Below are 20098 nucleotides of genomic sequence, written 5' to 3' on the forward strand. Positions count from 1 at the left end.
AACCTGATTACATTTTTAATCCAGTAGAGTGCATTTTTATTTTTAACTTTAGAGTATTTTTCAACTGACTATGCACAGTACCATATATTGCATTGGCATTCAAACTTTGCAAATTGTGCTTTTTACATTTATTTATTTTTCTGTTTAGTGCTACGTACAAAGTGACACAAAAGTCATGTTGCAATTTCCTGACACAAAATCCAGTCTTCATGAAAATGCATATTAGAAACACTGCACTGCTGCAATAACAAGATGACTTCATTTAATCACATTCACACAATAATGCAAACATTTAACGTGATTCCACTTAAATGCGGCAGATTGATCCATTAGGTGGCCATAAAAGCAGTTTTCACAACTTCATCATGCTTCTTCATGTCTTTTTCCTGAAAATATAATTTTTTGCTCATTCATTTTTATTGGGACAGAAAGCTACTACTTGCCGACGTGTGATGTCGTCATCAAAATGCGACAGAACAGAGCAAGTCCTACTGCAAATATAACTCGTACATTTTAAATCGGCAAATGCAGAGTTTGGTATCGAACCATTGTGTGAATATATATTTTCATTTGCATTTTGCTATGTAGCATATCAAATGGCCAAATTTGTCTTAACTGGTTGTTGGAAGACTGCTTCCGGACTACAAATCCGAGTGTGCCTACATCCGGATGCAACTCGCAGCATGTTCAACAGTATCCTCTCTTTTGCTGCGCGCACCAGCGCGACGTTTAACAATTCACCCTAGTTGAGTTAGTTATTCAATGCATTTTTTATTTTTCGCAAAAGTGTCCCCATGTAGCTTTTAAGTATGCAACCCTTTTTGCAAATGACATCGAACGAGGTCATGTCTAATCACACACGTTACCTCATCTTTTTCCAATACATTGGAACTAAATACAGGTAGGCCATTATTTGCATACAGTACATTTGATGTATGTAGCATAACCGGCATAAAGTGTTTCGTGTTTTATTCAGTGGTGCAGTCAAAGTGCCTCCGCATCAACTGGAGAGAAAAGGGGTCCAAGATCACTTGGAGGTAACTAACTCAACACGATTTATTAAATGATCAAACATCCTCTATTATAGGCCTAGTATCTAGTAATATTAAAACACATCTGTGGAGAAAGTTCAATATTTATAAAACTACACTGTTACTTGATCAGAATTGAGTATTCATATATATATTGAGTATATGTTAACCAAAGACTGGATGGCTGGATCTTAAAAAGTTAACTTTCCAATGAGATCTTATTTTATGTCCGGTCATTTCTCTCTACCCCCCCCCCCCCCCCCCCCCCTGTGGCTACAGAATGCATTAAGAAGACTGAGGCCACTCAACCCAGTGTCTGTGTCCATTTCCAGCAGGACAGATAGTGGCGTCCACGCTCTCTCTAACTCTGCTCACTTTGATTTCCAACGCAAGAACGACAAGCCGCCATTCACTGAGGACATTTTAATTGAGGCGCTCAATTACCACCTCAAACCAGAGCAAATTAGGTATGTCGATTCAATGATCTTTCGCAGCACACTGGTGTGTATAGTGTCAAAACAGTAGGAGTGGGAAGAAGTCAAGCACCGAATAAATGTCAGAACAGATAGAGAGGTGAGAGTGTGAAGGAGAACGAGCCAATTGGGAAACAAATGGGGGAGATTGAAGCAGAAAGAATCCCAGCATCCCACTTGCATCCCACTAATCCTTCAACCTGCAGAGAGAAGGTTAGAAAGGATTTTCTCCGCTCTGCTTTTTGCTCTGTAGGCTCCAATAACACACACGTATACATCTGCACCACCCAATGGAAATAACTTTTTCCGCGACCAGTGCAAACTTCAGGATGAACACAACACATTGTAATGTCTCCTAAAACCAGAGTTTCCAGAATTTGAGTTTGGACCTAAAACAGATTTGATTGGGTTAGGGTTATTGTAAGGCATACAGTTAGTTGGTAAACTGCCTTTTTGTTAAATAGAAATGTGTGGTGATGTGTTTGTTTTGCAAACGCTGTCACTTCACATTTCAGCAGGTGCCATTAGAAGACGTAAAGCTTTCAAATGCCACGTGTCGCATCCGATCCCCTCCCTCGTAACCTACTTTCTCTTCTCGAAGCACTGGAAACACACACACACACACTCGGGCACTGAGCTCTCTAATGTAACTCGGTGAGCAGAAATAGGCCTGCTAGCATGCACACATGCATGTATGATGCATGCAGCATCGTTCTCGACCCTGCCACCTTCCAATGGTCACCTCCTGCGTGAGCATGCCAACCAAGCCTGTCTTAGTGAGTGTTGTGGCCTGGAAGAAAAGTCCAATTTTTTGCAACCAACAATGTTTCCAAGATTAACCGATGTTAGTACTATAACAAATAAATATGCATAATTGACAATACATGTTGTGAAAAGACCATTTTCTGACAGCTGATCAACTAAACAGCTGATTAAGATTTGAGAAGAAAAATGCATATGGCACATCCAACCAGGATTTCTTCATGTGGTGTCTAAATCTGGTGGTTCACCATTGTGCACAGTTTCAATTCAAAGCAGATGTCGTGATTGGAAATGACACTGACCTTAATTCCATTCAAATACCACACACAGGCCCATTCATTGTTTCCCATCGCTGGATCTGATATCAAAAGAGAGAGTGGTCTAAATGTCACAAGCAGGAAGCGTTCAGTGTCCCTCTGCTGGATGCTCATCAAAGCTCGTCTCATCCTGAACTAATGCTAAATATTTGAGCGTAAGCGCTCGGCTCCTCTGAGCTCGATGCTCTCTGACAATGGCTGCGCTTTTGTATAAAAGCTGCATCATTGGCATTTTAGACAAAGACCCATGCACAGGTTTTATGACTTGTATTAGAAAACCATCTGTTCCAATGTGGGAGGGAATAAAGGATGCTTTTGATCAGTAGTCGCATTAGCCCTGCTAGCTAGCAGCATGACCTTTCCTGTTTTCGTGACCTTTCCTGTTGTAACTATCCCTGCCAGCATACTGACAATGCATTCTAATATTCCAATGATGTAACTAATACATATTTCCCCCCTTTGCCAGCGTCACTCGCGCCTATCGCGTGCCAGATGACTTCCACGCCCGTTTTCGAGCCCTCTCCCGGACGTATGTCTACCGCATCGCCCTGGGTATTTCCCATCCCTCTCAGCTTCCCCTGGTCGAACGCGACATGTGCTGGAATCTCCGCCACACGTGAGTCAACAGTGTGCGTGGATGATTCCCACTCATACAGAGCTCGATCGTATGCATGCACGCAAAGCCAACCCCCCTCCCTCCCTCCCTTGCAGAAACAATAACATGTTAGACACATGAATAATCCACATGTGCTCAGTCGCAACTGCAAATTAGGGCCAGTCGACTCAAGTCAAACGTTTTATCCGAGCCGACGTCCCAAAAACAAAGGACAGGCAAAGATGTGGGAAACAATGGATGTCGGGGTGAGAAAGAAAGAGGGGGGAATGTTTTTGGAAGAGATTTGCTGCTTACATGATGTTCTCTTGGCGGGAATTGGAAGCAGGAGCGTGATGAAACACATTTTAGGGAGCACGTACTGTAAGAGCATTTGTCGTTTCTTTTTTTTTTTTTTTTAGGGAGGGCGGAAAGTAGGCCAAGATAAGCTGCGGGCTTAAACACAAGCCGAGCAGCAACCACACGTCTTCCTCTCTCGCTCTCCTGATCAGTCTTCCCCTGCTTCCCTCCCTCCTTCCTTTCGCTTCGTTATCCCGTCTCACATTTTCAGCATCCGCCTCGTCCTTCCGCCCCCGAGCATCCCCGTTTGATCTCGTCTTTCGTCACTGCTGAAAGAAATGTCCCCCTCTCTCATCTGCTTTTGTCAAAGCCGAATCACGATGACCTCCACAAAACCAAAGGTCGTGTCTTGCGCCATCCATCAGCAATCAGGAAGTAGTCACTAACATACAGATGGAAAAATGAACACAAATACAGTCTTAAGTTATTTGTCGAGAGGCTGTCAAAGATTTGCCGAGTCATCACGTCACAGTTTAAAATGCGAGAAAACCTCGTCACGTGTTTCAAAACTGTTGCCTTTCAGGTGACGTGGTCGTACAAATTATTTTCCGTGTCTGTTGAACACGCTTAAGCAGAGTGTAAATGAACCTCGTGTTTTCCACTTTGTTCATTTCGGACCCACTGTCACGTTCCACATTTTAAATGAAGGCGTTATGCTCGTAATTAGTGAGACATTCTCTTCATTCTTCCCCGCTCGCTGTGTTACGCTCTCTCTATCAGATCATATTTGAGAGCTGACATTCGCTTGTTGAGGAAACCAGCCCACCCTCTCCACCATCCCAGCAAGCCTCACATTGGCACGCTTGAAACGCTCACGTGGCGTCGTGACTCAGAAATATGTGCAAGTTAACCAATAAATTACTCCACGGCTACAAATGGAAAGTGGGCGTTTAAATCGTGACGTCTTTCAAGTGTCGAATCACACATCTACAGACGAACCTCTAAAAAGTCCAACCGCACCAAAATATGACTTCAAAAGAACGAAATCTGTACAACTTGTCTTGTAAATATGATTTTGGTCACACTTGTGTGTTGTCAGCGAGCTCGATATGGAAGCAATGAGGGAAGCGGCCACCATGTTGATCGGAACTCACGACTTCGGCAGCTTCAGGGCAGTCAACTCCGACATGCCTTTCAAAAACCCTGTAAAGACGCTGGATGTCGCCAGCATACAGCCTGGGAGAGCATTTGCATGTGAGCACTTCCACAGGTAAACAGGGTTGAACGAGTAAAGTAGACATGCAGTATTGTTAAGCAAATAGGATATCGGAATCATTCATATGAATGAATAATGACCTACTAATTTGAGGAAAAGGTCTACCAAATGACAGATTACTGTCAAATGTTTTTTGTACGCATACCAAGATGGTAGACGCATGCAAAATGGATACTCTAACATGGTTCCATGGTATCTTGCAGAGAGATTCCATTTTGGGAGTTGACTTTTCAAAGCAAATCATTTCTATACAAGCAGGTACGTTGCATTATGTTCCGCTGCACATATCCAGTTTATTCCCATATCGTCCCATTAAAACTCTCCTGGAATTCTGTAATCACAGTACCTTGTTACTTCTTTAAAGATCCCAAGCTAAACTGTGTCATTGTTGCTTCAGGTGCGCAGAATGACGGGGGCCCTCGTGGCCGTGGGCCAGGGAAGGATCTCACTCACCGAGCTGAAAGACATCATGGAGGCTCGGGACACTCTGGCGTATCCACCGAAACTCCTCGCTCCACCCCGTGGCCTATTCCTCACCAGGGTGGACTACAACGAGTCGGGTAAGTAAGCAATTAGTTAAATCACGGATTATGCTTGACCGAGACTTTTTTCATATCAATTGTAAATGACTTAATCCTTTATGGGAATTGTACAAGCAATGTATTAAATAACACAAGCAATCAAATACATTCACCACTGTATGCATCTCATGGGGCTTCATGTATTGCTTCACAGTATCTGTAGTGTAGAAAAAGTTAGGTTTGATATGTTACTGAAAAAAAAACTATTTTGTGTTCCATCAGATCTGCTGCTCTCACCAAAAACCTCAACTGAAGTTTTGATGAGTGATGCACAAACTCCAAACTGAACCTCCTTTAATAAAGTTTTTATTTAAGCCTCTCTGGTTAATACTGTTTTTGTTGTATGACACATAGGACGCTGCAAACAGTTGACCACCTACACATTTTTATTCAAATGAATACATGACCGTATCCGCAGCTCAACTTTTCGACCACACAAACAGTTGAGCTGATCTTGTTCTAAACACATTACTCTTAAGACTACTTCCTGTGTGTCCATGAACACAAAGGTATCTTCTAATATCAAACATGGTTTACAACATGGGGAGTGTTTCTGCTGTGTGCGCATCTAAACAGACCGTGGCATACCACACACACATGCCCACCATGTGTTACGCTACATCCAAATGAAACTGCATACACGGTTTTGTTTTCACAGATGATCCATGTGGATATTTAGTACTCAAGCCTTAAATTTGGCTGCATGTATTTCCTGCAAACAGGAATGAATAAAAGCGGACCACCGCCACCAGTGTTGACAGTGCCAGTGGGAACCAAATGAGGTTTGTTGAAGGTTCATTCTGACCCTTTACAGTCCTTCAATGATTTGAAGGACTGATCTCACATGTTCAGTCACTGATACATACAGCCAATCTTTTTTTTTTCTTCTTCTCTAAAACTGCGACAGTTAAAGTTGAACCTCATGAGGAATGTGTTTTTGCACTTCTCAGAAGTGACACTAAATAAGTCACACAATTTATTTGTCCCCGTAGATTTTAAATGTGTACACAAGTACACGGCCTCTATTATGCGACCATGTTTTTTTAACATAGTAAATCTGATTGGCATAGGTCCTCAAGTCAATTCAGCATTTGGTTTAAGAGTTCAATAGATACAAATTTCAAGTGTCATTCAGCATGTGAAGTCCAATATTTTGGATTACCAATAACAAAAGTATATGAATACATAATGCACTTGAGGAAGGCTTTGTGTATTTATCTCACTCACAATCATTGAAAACTTTGTAGTTTGAATGAAGAATGGCGCACAAGTCCAACCCTGACTGAGGAGATTGTGAGACAAAATCACATGGAAACTTAATGGTTCAAATCTTTTAAAAAAAAAACAAGAATCACTTGACATGTTTAAAAACAACTACATGTTACAGCTGAGTAGTCTTAACACTCTATAAATAAAATTGTGAGGGACGCGTGACTGGGCTTTACTCCAGAATTATTTAAAATGTTGAGGAGTTATTTGTCAGGTCATCTCCATTTTGGCATTTGGCTACGCACCCTGAAGATAAATTGAGGTTAATTTCATTTCTTTCATGTGAGTATACTCTAAATTTGCATAGACCCTAAAATCCATCCATCAGTCATCACCCAAAATGACACCCCGGCACTCAGAGCAGCAGTATACCCAACTTCACCCTTTCGACACACTGTCAATGTTGTAATGACCTAAAGAGGATACATTCATGAAAACTGTTCATATATGTTTGAACAGCAGAGTCAAATGGGGTTTTAGGAGTTACTTGACAGTTAAGCTTTTTCAGCATTACAAAATCAAATTTTATTATAGTAAAAAGAGTGAAATAGGGTATGTTCCACAGACTGAAGTGTATGTAAACGTGCAGTATATGTGGTTTTGCCCCCTCCACCCTAACGGCTTAAAATACAAACTTAAAAAGCCAGCATAAAGAAGCATACAGTCTTTGCAGAGCGCAAGTCTAGCTGGCGTCCACTTTGTCAGCACACTTGTCTTTCAATTGGCGATTTTCTCAATTTCATCCAGATCGTGTGTGTCGAGTTTTTCAATTTTCTTATCTGGAAAAGAGAAAAACAGCGAGTGTTTTTTCCTCCAGTGGACGAATAAAAATGCACATATGTGTATATATATACACTACATTGAACCTGGCCAATACAATAGATAATGGCAAGGATGAATACTTACTAAAATGCTCCTGGATCCTGTTGAGAATGTTCATACTCATTCTGCTGTCCACCATGTTGATGGCCAGCCCCCTTTTGCCGAACCGACCCGTGCGGCCAATCCTATGCAGGTATGTCTCGTTGTCTGGGTTACCCTCCTGGTCTACAGGCAGGTCAAAATTGATCACCACCGATACCTGCTCCACATCAATTCCTGGTGGACAGACAAAAAAAAAAAAACAAGGCGAGAGGTGATAGGGGAAATTGACGTTAATATTTTCAATGTATGAAGAATACATACGGTATCTTCTCTAATAGCATACAGGGTGTTGACACTCAGAATACATGTTAAAACAATATTACAAAAGCAATTGATAGGGAGAAGTGGAAGACTAAATAATTGTTAAATATCCACATATTTCATAATTATCTTGCACGGGTCCCTCACCTCTGGCACAGACATTTGTGGTGACAAGCACCTTCTCCTTTCCATTCCGGAAGCGTTCAATGACAGCTGCCCTCTGCTCTACTTGCATCTCCCCGCTAAGCAGCGCCACCTGGTGGTTCTCTTTGGAAAGCTCTCCCGCCAGCCAGCCTGCGGTCTTCCTTGTCTGGATCGCATGAAGGAAAGCAGAGTCACCAGTTCATATACCAGCCAGACACTCAAGGAACATAATGAATTTATGCGCCGCCAGTCTTGTGACGTCCTTAATAAACTCTGGAACATTTCTCAGGAAAATGTGATGCCATTTATAATCTATCAATCGGAAAGTGCTGGGTGAAGGGAAGTGCCTCACATGGCAGAAAATCATAGCCTGGGCTATGGTGATGGCGCCATAGATGTTGCACAGGGCTTCAAACTTTTCCTCCTTGCTGTTGCACAACACATAGTACTGCTTGATAGTATCCAGCGTCTCCTCCTCTCTTTTCAATTTGATGATATTTGGGTCAGGCACGACGCGCCTGGCGAAGTCCCACACGGTCTCCTCAAACGTAGCTGAGAACAGCAACATCTGGCAGTTTCTGGGCAGCATCCTGTGTAGCAAAGAACAAATTAAAATCGTAGCATCCTTTAGTGGAAACTCGAAATCCGAACTCCCACATTTGTCAGGAAACCTTTTTATTAATATTCATTCTTACCTCTGGATGCGAATACTCTGGTCTTTGTGACCCTGCGTTGCGATCATGACATCAGCCTCATCCAGCACAAACACCTGAATCTTCTCGGGATCAATGAACTTCAATTTGCTGCACCAGTCCAGCATGGTGCCGGGCGTGCCAATGACTATCTGTTCCTGAAGCTTCACGCCTCGCTGCACTGGAAAATTTTCAAAGAAACTTTGTCAACACAAAACACACGCCGAGGACCAGACGAGAACGTCGACATGGCACTCGATGTGAACTTACGCCTATTTCCTCGTATGGCGTAAACTAGTTTGACTTCAGGGTAGTTTTTGCCCATCTGCTCAATGACTTTGCCAGTCTGAAGCGCCAGTTCATAGGTGGGTGACAAACACAGGCACTGGTGGAAAAGGAAAAAGAGATTTAGAAATCTAACTCGCAGGTCACACAAGGACTAAGGACAAACCCATCTGCGGTCATTTGGATCACTGATAAAATGTCTAAAAAATAACCTGGGGATATTTGTGGTCTGGATTGACGTGGCTGAGCATGGCAAGCACAAAGGCAGCGGTTTTTCCTGTTCCTGACTGAGACTGGGCGATTAGATTCTGTGGACTAAACAGAAAAATCAAACTGACTTTAGTCACATCATATAATTAGTTCAGAAAAGCAGCACATCACAGTCAATGTACAGCATACTCACGGTTCAGCGAGCATCATGGGTAAGGCGGTCTCCTGGATTTTGGAGGGCCGGTTAAAACCCATGCCATAGACACCCTGAAGGAGCTGTGGTTTACTGCACATATGAGAAGAAATATTTTTGGTCTATTGATCAAGTTCGGCAGGAATACAACAAATTGGGCATGTAATGAACATCGAGCACTTCTGCCACACTTTTGCAGAACACAAATTTTATTTTTCCCTTTTCAATACGAGCGCATCTGCCGTGGTGTGTAATGTTTATTGGATAACATCCACAGACATGAGCTCATTCGTCATTTATGGCAGACGCACCAAATCACTGCCAGGACACACAAGAGGGATTATGAATAAATTAAAGAATGATACACTTACAGTCGCAACTCCTCAAAGGATTTTACAGAGTACAGTGGAGAGTTGGGATCCTTCTGAAGAACTTCAACTTGATTTGTGGTGTTGACAAGATTACTTCTGATTAACTTGTTCAACAATGACTGGGCCGCTTTGTCTTCTGCGGAAGAAAAAGAGAGTAGAAATTGCGTTTTTAAGATGGGAGGAATTGTTAGTGATCTGAAGGACCATGCAAAGCATACGAGTAAAAGCGACCATGTTAAACTTGCGTATGCAGTGGCACCTCTACTTACGAACGCCTATACTTGCGGACATTTTGAGATACGAACGGAAGCTGCGCGAATTTTTTGCATCTACTTACGTGCCGATTTTCCACTTCTGAACCGACGCATCAGCAGCCCCCCTTTTTGAGATACGATCCGGACCCGCGCAATTTGTTTTGCATCTATTTATGAACCAATCTTCGACGCAAACTCATTAATTGCACCAAAAAGTAATGACGAGTATGTGAACACATTGCAAGGAGTATGTGGAAGCATACAATAATTTCTTAGCATGACTTATTTTTTTCTGTGTCTTCTCAGTGTGGAAAGTTATAATATAATATAAATACCATCATTGGACCACATCTTTTTATTTTGATGTTCTACCTTTTTGGTTTAGAATATAAACTGCATCATTGATCAAAGCTTTTTACTTTGATCCAACTTTTGCTCTATTGGATCACAGCTTTTTACTTTGATGTTCTACCCTTTTGCTCTATCATGTCTATTCGGTCAATAATTTTGACAGCGTAATTGTTGTGAGGAGCGTTTGGGGTGACAAAACAATTCAATTACTGTATGGGAATACATAATCACATCAGCTTACCACGGTCATCTTCATCTGTAGTCTTTCCTGGAGTCTTATCTCCCGCTTCTGACTTTCCAAAAGTACTGCCTGCTGATGATACAGATGTTCCTTAGCAAAATCACTTTATAGCCTTTTCATGCTTAAAATTAGTCTCATCACTTTGCAAACATACCGTTTTCTCCAGGTGCATCCTTTAGTTGAAGGTTTCCAATCTGTAAAAAAAACAGTTTACCACAGTTGACTAGGAAAACACGTTAACGGCAGTAATGGTCAACTGTTATATATATTTATAAACGTGACCCTGAAACATAAAACTTGGAAAGCACAAATCTAGAAGAAGCCAATGCTTCTTCTTAATCAGGTTAAGTTATTTTGGAACCTCTTGCATCATTCAGTTGCCAGCCAGTTAAAGCTGTCTGAATGAATTACCTCTTTGATGGTAGCTTCAGCAAAAGCTAGCAACGCACAAGGCACGCAGCCATTCTTTACCGGCTAATTTGGGGCATTTTAGCGCTTGCATTTAAACTAAGCAAATATCCAAAGGCACGGCAATACACGCAGATTTGTGTTGAAACAATGTCTGTCTTAACGCCAGACAAATAGTAAGCATTCATTTTTTACAGCGCTAGGCCTGTGACAAAAACATCTTCAAGGCTAACTCAACATAAACTAGCATATTTACATTTACTGATTCTGCTCCCGCTTCCTGTTCGTCAACAGCCTGGGCCCAAGAGTCCGAAGCCATCGTTGTTTCCCTTTGTCGTTGTTTTAAAGACTGTGTGAGAGAAGAGTAGGGTGCAGTACTTCACAGTCACAATGGCGTGCCGATACCAACTGAGTGCCTTGTACAACAGCAACGTCTACCGAGTGGAAATGAAGTGCAGGGAAACAGTTCCTCCGTATTAAAGGTTCCTAGCAGGATTTCCCTCAAACATACATAAAAAGGAATACTGTGAAAATGATTGCGATGATTTTACAAAACAAAAGTGTCAAAATTCAAAATTATGTCTAGGTTCGAAGATTACCCTGTTAGAGCTAATATAAAATTTGAAGACGACAGTATTTTCCATTTATACTTATTACTAATTAAATGTTATCAAGCGTCTTTGGGTTTTTGAAAAGCGCTATACAAATTTAATGAATTATTATTATTAATGTTTGATAATGTTTTCATGGACACTGTCAAGGCAGTATCAATGTAACTTTATAATGATAATACTTATATCATAATCATCCATCCATCCATTTTCTGTACTGCTTGTCCCCACATAATAATAATTAACCACAGAAAATATAACAATGTCCTCACACGCACATTCACACAAGCACATAGAGTGCAAATACTTTCTCTCCGTTCCTGCTGCTCTAATGTGTCTGGTTGTGTGTTTGTGCATGCACACGTGTTAGTGTTTGCCATCACACAGGGCGCATACTCAGGGTGACCTCTGCAGTCAGGCCACTGTGGCTGTCTGTCTCCTCTTTAATTGAATAGAAAATTGATTTCACACATTTCACCATGCAGTTTTACGCGGAGTGATAGATAGAAGATGACACTGGCTTGGGATTGTGCTGCAGAAGATTGCATTGATCGCAGTTCCCTCAACTGGAGGTCAACACACGGTGCTCTTTGTTCTGTGTGTGAGTCCAAACCTCTCGTATGCCTTTTGCATAACATAGTAGATGAGTGAAACGTCACAACATGTGAGAATGAGCATGCTTGGAGGTGCTTATTATCAGTTTTGGAGAGAAATTTGTCGAAAACCTGAAGGAGCATTTATACGGTAACATCCAATCACATGCCTCGCCACAAATATCCATGGCAACTGAAAAAGTAAAAGATATGAGCTCTCCAGGGAATTGGGGAAAGAGAGAGAAGGACTTGCAATCTCAAAATAAGGACTCATTTTATGAAGACATGAAGTTGAAATTGGATTTCTGCATACTATCATGCATTATTGCTCACGTAAAGTAGCTTTGCTCTTGGTTATGTGGTTTCATATTTTGACTCTACTGAAAATATGTAAGTGATAGATGCTATTTAACTGAATAATTGCACATTACAAAATATTTGTAATGAGGTAGATGATTTATTAATTATGTTATTGTGCATATTTTTCAATGCATTATTTCACAGGTTGCTGGTAAACATGGCATGGATGCATCAATGGGTGCGAAAATACAGCGGTTGGACACAGGCGTGGAATGAGAATGCATAAGGAGGGGCCTGACTACTGGTTGGTATTCCTCAGGCTTAGAGCCATAGAGGCTGATGGTGCAGAGTGGACATCACATTGGAATTTCAATCGGGATGAGGCAGCTTTACTGCTTTGGCCTGTGAGATTTAGCTTTTGTGTACATGCTGTTCTACCATCTCGATCAAAATAGCAATGAAATGAATAAGAAAATAAGATCGGAACAGGATGTTTAGAAAGGACAAGAATCCATGCCAAAAAAGATCAAAATGAAAACAAAACATGTCAATTCACATGTTTGTTTCAGCCCACACAGACCCGCCCCATCCAAAATCATGCTGGATATTTTTGACTTGATCTTGGTGACTGACAGGAAAACACCAAAGCCACCTTGCAGACTGATCCTGTTGAGATGAAAATGAATATTGGTGCTCAGCATTTTACAATTGAAGTTTTCCACTGCAGTTCTTTGTATATGCCCTTTGTCGTTTAATGTTTGAGTGACTTTGTTTTAATGTTGATTTTTTTTCCCTAGGATCAGTGTTCCTATTTGTTTCAAGGGAGACTTCGTTCCACCAACTCGTTGAGGAAACAGCTGGATTGTTACGTAAAGCACAATAGGGACAAAACAGCCCGGAGCCCTTTTGTAGAACGTGAAACAAGATTAGTTGGACTTTCCGTTAGCTCAGTGTAGTTTGGAGTTCACTTCTATTGATGATCATCAATCGTCCATGCTCATTCATCTTATCAGGGCCAAAGAGCTCCAAGGCTCTCGAGCCCCGGCTGAACAATTTTCAATTCCTTAATAAGTTATTGATGCCGGGCAGTCAAATTGCATATCAATAATGTAGAGGAGCTCAGTGCAATGTTGATACAAAACACCCTCAGCTCATTCATGCTCAAAGAACTGCCGATATATGTACTATGTTTGCTCCCACGTGATCCAGTGGTGGCCTCAAGCAGTGATCCAGAGCGTATGAGTCAGCTTTATAATGTTATATATCATACCTGTGGGAACTCGTGCCTTGCTGAAAGTTCTCATCTGAGTGGTCACACTGCAGGTGGAGTTAAAGAAACAACAACAACAAAAAACACCATTTAGCAAAGAGAAAAGCGGAAATGATTTTCCATGTCACTCATTTAAGTGTAAATGAAATCAGCCTGTACTGTATTTCCTATTTTGAAAGCAGCAAGTCAATTTGGAGAAAGAAAGCTTACAAATGTCACCATGACCTCTACTCTCAGGCTTATTGAACAGTCACACTCTGATTTTGGGTGCGGGCCAGTCACACATGTAGGACAAATTAATGAACCAATGGCCAATTTCCATCTGGGTCAGCATCTTTTATTCACAAGGCACGCGCCGTGCACAGTTACATGTCATCCTGCTCCCGAGGGCCCTGTGGAGACCCACTCTGCCAAAGCGAGATGGTCCATCATTTTGTTTTCTTTTGAAAATAATCTCCAAGTAATAAATTAGCTGGGGGCCCCTTAAGCGTTTCCCTTTTGTTGACCATCCCACTTTGGATATTCAAGACTAGTGTGTGTGTGTGTGTGTGCACCTGTGTGTGTTTGTTCGGAAGACGTCAGCTTGCTATTCGCAGATTCATGGTGCTTTACCCATGTGCATGAATATAAAGACACGTGATACCCAGAGTTTATATTGTAGTCTGTCTGCAGCAATAATAATAGGTATTGTATTGTTGTTGTATTATAAATGACTTTCTTTCTATTAAAGTGATGCAGGGTCCAAGAGAGAGAGAATAAAAAAACATTGTTTTCAGCGGCTGCAAGTCTTTTTAATTGATGAACTCCGCATGACCCCGTTTCTGGTGCACACTGCACTGTGATGCATCACGCCCAATATGATTTGGGGAATAAATTAAAGCACACGAGGAAACGGCTTGTTCCAAAAGATGGAAATTAGCTGTCATAACAGAACCCTGGAATACACAGCTTCAGGTACACATACACAGACACTACATTCAAAGTTCTATTTTTAAAGACAATAATATTACACGGTGGAAAGAAAACACATTTATTCTTCTTGCTGTGGTTTACAGCAGCAGCAGGTCTACAAGTACATCTTATCACACAGAAGGATGTTTTTAATACTTGGTCACCTTATGGAGAGGACGATATATTCGTGTTAAACAACATTCGGTATGATGCAGCACACTAAAAGCACAAAAGTGGAAATGCAATGAAATGAAGTTGTTTCTTTGCGCTTGAAAACAACACTGCACCAAAATGAAGCTCGATCTCAGCCGTTGATTCCTCAGCGTGGACGTGAAACGGCAACTGAGCAACTAGGCAGAGAGAGAAACGGAGAGAGTGAGAGACTGGGGATGTGGTTGCTATAGAAACCATCTGGTGGGTCTGAACGGTTTCTCACTGGCATTCATTTCATCATTGAGAACTCGCTCTCTCTTTCTCTTCCCTTCTTCCCTCCATGCCTCTCTTATCTGCTAATCTCTCTGTGAATCTTCCTCGCATTATACTTCCTGTTCTCCTCACTTGTTTAACGTTAATGCAGCATGCTCCCTTGTTTGATCCTTTTAGTTGCTTTTCCAAATTTTCATGGCTCTGTCCTGACAGTCCCATCTGCCCGACTTGGATTCTTACCCTCTTGTTTAAACAGCACCCAAGGACAATGTCCCCGGGCCAAGAATTTGCTAAAAATGACTTCAAACTGGATTGCAATCTAAGAGCCACCACAGTTGAAAGATTGACGTCATCTGCAATCACTAATTTAACGGCAAGCAAAGTGGCGTTTAACAGACTTACTGCACCATCGTTTCAATATTTCACTAAATAAACAAAAGCAAGCTGTTCAGATACCTTCAGGGACTTTTAGGTTTCCTCCGAGTGGTCGTCCTGTCAGTCGGAGAATACTTGACCCCACAGCCAGTTCAGCACATATACAGGAGCCAAAAGCCTCTTCATTCACACAAATGAAGCTTTGAGGTCAATGCCCCAGCTCCAAGGTTATGAGACAAAATGCTGAAGAGGTTGTCTTGCCGTGTAAGAGAGGTCAGAGTTGTCAGGAAGGAAGCTAACAAGCTATTATTTATGTCCAGCAAGTATTTCATATGTCATACCTTGAGAGACAATAAATATGTCAGACTTATAGTTAATAAAACTTCCCTTTGAGCCCCAGAGGTAGTAATTAATTCAGCGTGGAGTATAATTGCATAGCTGAGATGGCGTCCCAGAATTATTTCACGTTCAAGTCTGCCCAGCTGGAAGTGAACGGGATCTGTATGATGTATGTGTATCCCCCCGAAAGCGGTTTCCAATATTTTGTCCCAGGTGAGCAAACAACAATTGTGTTGTGGGACAAAACTCATCTTGAAATTTCGCTTTCCCGATGAGGTAACGTAGCGCAGTAGAGTATTATTATGCCCGAAGTGTGCAGCCTCTTATCCCATGTGAGGGAACAGGCTGTTGCTGCAGTAAGCGGCGTGCATCGTCATGGTTGACTGCTGTCTCGGAAGAAGGGACCGACCGGCATAATGTGGTCACGCCACGCAGTGAATAGGCACTTTGGAGAGATAAAAGAACAAGGACCATTCCATTACAGTTAGCTATGCTATCAAAGCCCAGGCTCGGGGAAAAGTGTTCCGCAACCCACCGCAGTATCCATCCGGCAGCACGAGGTGCATCTGTTACCATGGTAGCGGAACCTAGGCAGCCCCTTTCATGTCTGTCAAGAGGAGGAGGAGGAGGAGGAGGAGGAGGAAGAGGAGAGACATGCAATATGTTAGTCCGGCCTGCGGTTGAAGCTGAAATAGACGTGCGTGCTTGGACGTGTTGTCGTCCCTTGTATTTACGCATTCCCTGCCCACATCACGGCGGTCCCCGCTCGCTGACACTGGCTCGTCACACAACATAAATCATTTAAAGGTGGAAATGTCACGTCTCATCAGTGTCGCTCACGCCTCAGTGCACCCGCTAGCACCATTTGCATCTGCACGACCATGAACTTAAAGCAGCACTTGATTCAAAAGACCGGCTGAGATTGATGGATGCAAACAACAACTTTATTATTGCAATTCGCCATTTGGAGATGAAAGTGAAAACAACAGCACAACGCATGTTTTTATTTTTTTATTATTCTTTGTTCATTTGTATCCCATTCCCGATTCCTTCCAATCGTTCAGATGAATGGGACGCTACTTTCTCACAGTGGAAAACGCCGATTTAACCGTCCTTGGCAGCCAGATAAACAATCTAGTATCAACTGTACACAACACATCTGAAATGTCTGCCAAGTCCAACCCTCGTCATATAAAACTAGACTTTTGTGTTTTTGCTACACTTGTAAACATTACAAAACAAAACAAAAATCCACCTTGTCATTCCTTCAACAGTAAATAGTTTGTTATCGCCTTTATTACAAGATATGAGGCCACTGTACAAATAAGAGTGAACGATACAGTACAGTATTAAGACTGCTGCTTGAGGTTTGTCATTCAAAGCTGTTTCACGAGGTGCTTCAAGAATACACACAAGAAGTTCTGCTGCTGTGCATGCATGATTTTAACGTCGCCATGCATGAGTTGGTATTTTAAGTGTTAGCCCTAAAAGAACAACAACAAATAACTTTTAGAAGTCAATGTAAAAGCACAAAAAAAAAAAAAAGAACGACTTGTCCGGTGCAGCACAGTATTCACCTCAGGTTTGGCACACACAAAATGATGCACAATATAAATAGTTTAGCAACAGTACAGTCATATCAACCAATCAAGGTGAAAGCCCGGAAGCTCACACGCATAGGTGGAAGGTACGTCATAAATAAATAAATAAATGTCAGCTGCAAAAGGTAACAAAAAAAAACCAGGCAACATCGAGAATCAAATTGGGCAAAAGAAAATCCTCAACATACATAAACAACAAAGATTCACTGCAACACATTGTTTCCCCCAAAACAAAGAGAAATAGATACCAAACTTGTGCAAGAAAATGTATTCCTATATACAAATGTATACACTGATATATATATATATATATATATATATATATATATATAATCTTGACCGTTATAGCAGAAATGTGTGCTTTAGTTTCTATTTAATATTAATTTCTGCATCCTCTCCCTGATTTCTCTCCTTCGCCCCACCCCCTTCTCCATCCTTCTCCAGCTTTTCGATTTATGGCAAAACCCCTTCTTCTAGGGTGTGTGTGCTGGTGGGGGTCCACCTGGGGGTCTCTTTGCTGCCGCTGTGTGTGCATCTCCCATATGGCCGTGACTGCCATGGAGAGGAGGGTGTGTGGAAGTGCTGCTTGCTGCCACATGAAACAAAGTGCTTATATACAATGTCTTTGGATTACAACGGGTAAATATCATCATTTAAAAAAAAAAAAAAAAAATTCAAGAGTGTCTTTAGGGAGGGGGCATTTCTACGCATCCGCCGGGGTCTTCTCTGTACCATTTTTCAGTGCATCGTCATTGCCGGCCTCATCCTCGATCACCACTGCGGATGACAGAAGGAGCGTGTTAATGAAGAGGGCTTAGTGTCTGTCTGACTGACAAATTAAAGCTCATTATCATTGTTTGTGCCAAGCGGCTTGTGGAGGTAAACAAAATAATAATAATTATGTGAATGCATGCATGAAGCACCTGTGCTGGCCTTAGAGGAGCAGGACATGCAAACAAATGCATAAATGATGCACATACTGTACATGCAAGTGCGTGTTGTGCTTGTGCACCACGTCAAGTGCGCATGTGTGTGCGTGGCAGGCAGTACAAGTCACACATTGGGATTCACCATCAGGAATGCAGCACATACATAAAGACTCTTTTTTTTGGGGTGCAAATGGTAATTAAGTCAGCGTAAAGCGTTCATCTATGGGGAGCAGTGAGCGTTTTAAAAGCATTGCGCATCTGACTTGTGCTGCACAGCCAATAGCAAATGAAAAAAAACACAATAAAGAACACAAACGCAATAATTTCAGGGGGGGGGGGGGCACATCCAAATAAAGGCTAAAGTGGCGCAACCAACATAACACGCATGCCAATTTAATTCAATATAATAAAAAACATGTACCTACCCCGTTTGCTGCGGCCTATTTGTCCCAGCTTGGGCGGACGTTTATTCTGCGAACCGTTGAAGAAGTTGTTGGTGTCTTGAAGGCGACAGGTGAAGGAAAGGTGTTCCTCGTCGCCCTCGTTCCCATAATGACTGACTTTTTCTTCGTTGAAAGGCAGCACTTCCGACATTTTCAGATGCGTCTTGGAGCAAAACACGAGGCGCGCAAAGCTTGAAGCTCCTCGCCGATCGCGTGAACAAATACAATAAAAAACAAAAAGAGAAAAAAAATAGAACGACACACACGACGCAGGCACGATCGAGTCTTATGTTGTTTACCCGCAACACACGTGTGTGTCTCAGGAATAAAACACTGGAAATGTCCTTATATCATCCAATCGTGCAGCTTGGGCAACATTATTTAAAAAAAAATCCTTATTCCTTTTCTCTCCGCTCTCCGTCGATGGTTGTCTAAAAAAGAGAAGCGTGTTGGTTTGGTGATGGAGAATCGCGGTGGTTGCGCCCACTGCACGGAGTCGCTGGCGCGGAAAATGTGAGGGAGAGATGCAAATAGAAGAGCGATGCAAAACGCGGATCCCGGGGAGACCTGGCGAGGGAGCTGTTTGATTGAGGGGGGTGTCTCTGGTGCAAAAGCAAAGCAAAACAAAACAAAACGCATTGACAGAAAAGACACAATTTAGGATCCGCTTCCAGCTCAGTAGGATTTGCACTCAGAAACTATGGCGCGTGGATGTACTGTGTGGGAAATCCAGTTGACACGACGAGGCAGAGATGCCAAAGCATGGAAGACACAATTGTGCAGCTTATTTGGACAGCAGGAATGAGGAAAAGACTCGGGCCAGTAGGTGGCAGTATCGTTACAATTTGACCTTTGGCCTCTAAGTGCCCTTGTTTTTCAATACTCTGATTGTGTTATATTTAATTTCATAACAATTTCATTGTAAAATACATTTTAATCTTAACCCCAGTAACAACCAACACAAGGATGAAAGTAGCAGGAATACTTTTATTGACTAGTTTATTGGAACATAGCTGTGTGTAAAAAGAAAAACATCAAATATAGTTTTATTACTACATGTAGTATTCATTTTTTCTATGGCACAGCTTTACAGTTCTATATAAAATCATTCTAACCTTCCTTTTACTATATCTACAGAACCTAATGTGGTACATTTATCAGTGAGAAACACTTAAGAATAGACACCATCAGAACTTTCAAGAATGTAAAGTCTTTGTTTAAATAATTAGAGAAACAAGACATATAAAGGCGTAAGATTGGCTTCGGCTCACTCAAGACCTGAATGAAAACAAGCGTGATAGAAAATGGATGGACAGACGGAAAGC

At 41.9% G+C, this 20098-nt stretch overlaps 3 protein-coding genes across 6 annotated transcripts; 1 reads left to right on the top strand and 2 right to left on the bottom strand.

Annotated features, from left to right (window-relative positions):
* The first annotated feature begins 79 nt into the window (after positions 1–79).
* On the top strand, positions 80–5651 carry pusl1 (pseudouridine synthase like 1). Of its 2 annotated transcripts, XM_061292370.1 has the most exons (8): positions 89–901; positions 977–1037; positions 1311–1498; positions 3050–3199; positions 4575–4745; positions 4955–5009; positions 5149–5311; positions 5555–5651. In XM_061292370.1, exons 1-8 carry the CDS (start codon positions 810–812, stop codon positions 5617–5619), a joined length of 945 nt encoding a protein of 314 aa, XP_061148354.1. In that variant the 5' UTR covers positions 89–809; the 3' UTR covers positions 5620–5651. The 2 variants fall into 2 exon arrangements, with proteins under 2 accessions (XP_061148355.1, XP_061148354.1); XM_061292371.1 differs by lacking the exon at positions 3050–3199 and having other exon boundaries at positions 80–901.
* On the bottom strand, positions 5622–11381 carry ddx19b (DEAD-box helicase 19b). 3 transcript variants are annotated; one of them, XM_061292369.1, is made up of 12 exons: positions 11192–11381; positions 10682–10721; positions 10528–10599; positions 9682–9817; positions 9311–9403; positions 9120–9222; positions 8893–9007; positions 8626–8803; positions 8283–8520; positions 7934–8096; positions 7508–7699; positions 5622–7380 (listed from the first exon to the last, which is right to left on the bottom strand). In XM_061292369.1, exons 1-12 carry the CDS (start codon positions 11252–11254, stop codon positions 7319–7321), a joined length of 1455 nt encoding a protein of 484 aa, XP_061148353.1. In that variant the 5' UTR covers positions 11255–11381; the 3' UTR covers positions 5622–7318. The 3 variants fall into 3 exon arrangements, with proteins under 3 accessions (XP_061148353.1, XP_061148352.1, XP_061148351.1); XM_061292368.1 differs by having other exon boundaries at positions 5622–7699; positions 10528–10596; XM_061292367.1 differs by having other exon boundaries at positions 5622–7699.
* Positions 11382–17748: 6367 nt separating this feature from the next.
* camk2n1 (calcium/calmodulin dependent protein kinase II inhibitor 1) lies at positions 17749–19268 on the bottom strand. The gene is made up of 2 exons (XM_061292054.1): positions 18756–19268; positions 17749–18178 (listed from the first exon to the last, which is right to left on the bottom strand). The coding sequence occupies exons 1-2, from the start codon at positions 18922–18924 to the stop codon at positions 18105–18107; spliced, it is 243 nt and encodes an 80-aa protein (XP_061148038.1). The 5' UTR covers positions 18925–19268; the 3' UTR covers positions 17749–18104.
* Positions 19269–20098: the final 830 nt, after the last annotated feature.

Source organism: Syngnathus typhle, linkage group LG11 (genome assembly GCF_033458585.1).
Source record: "Syngnathus typhle isolate RoL2023-S1 ecotype Sweden linkage group LG11, RoL_Styp_1.0, whole genome shotgun sequence".
Lineage (NCBI taxonomy): Eukaryota > Metazoa > Chordata > Actinopteri > Syngnathiformes > Syngnathidae > Syngnathus > Syngnathus typhle.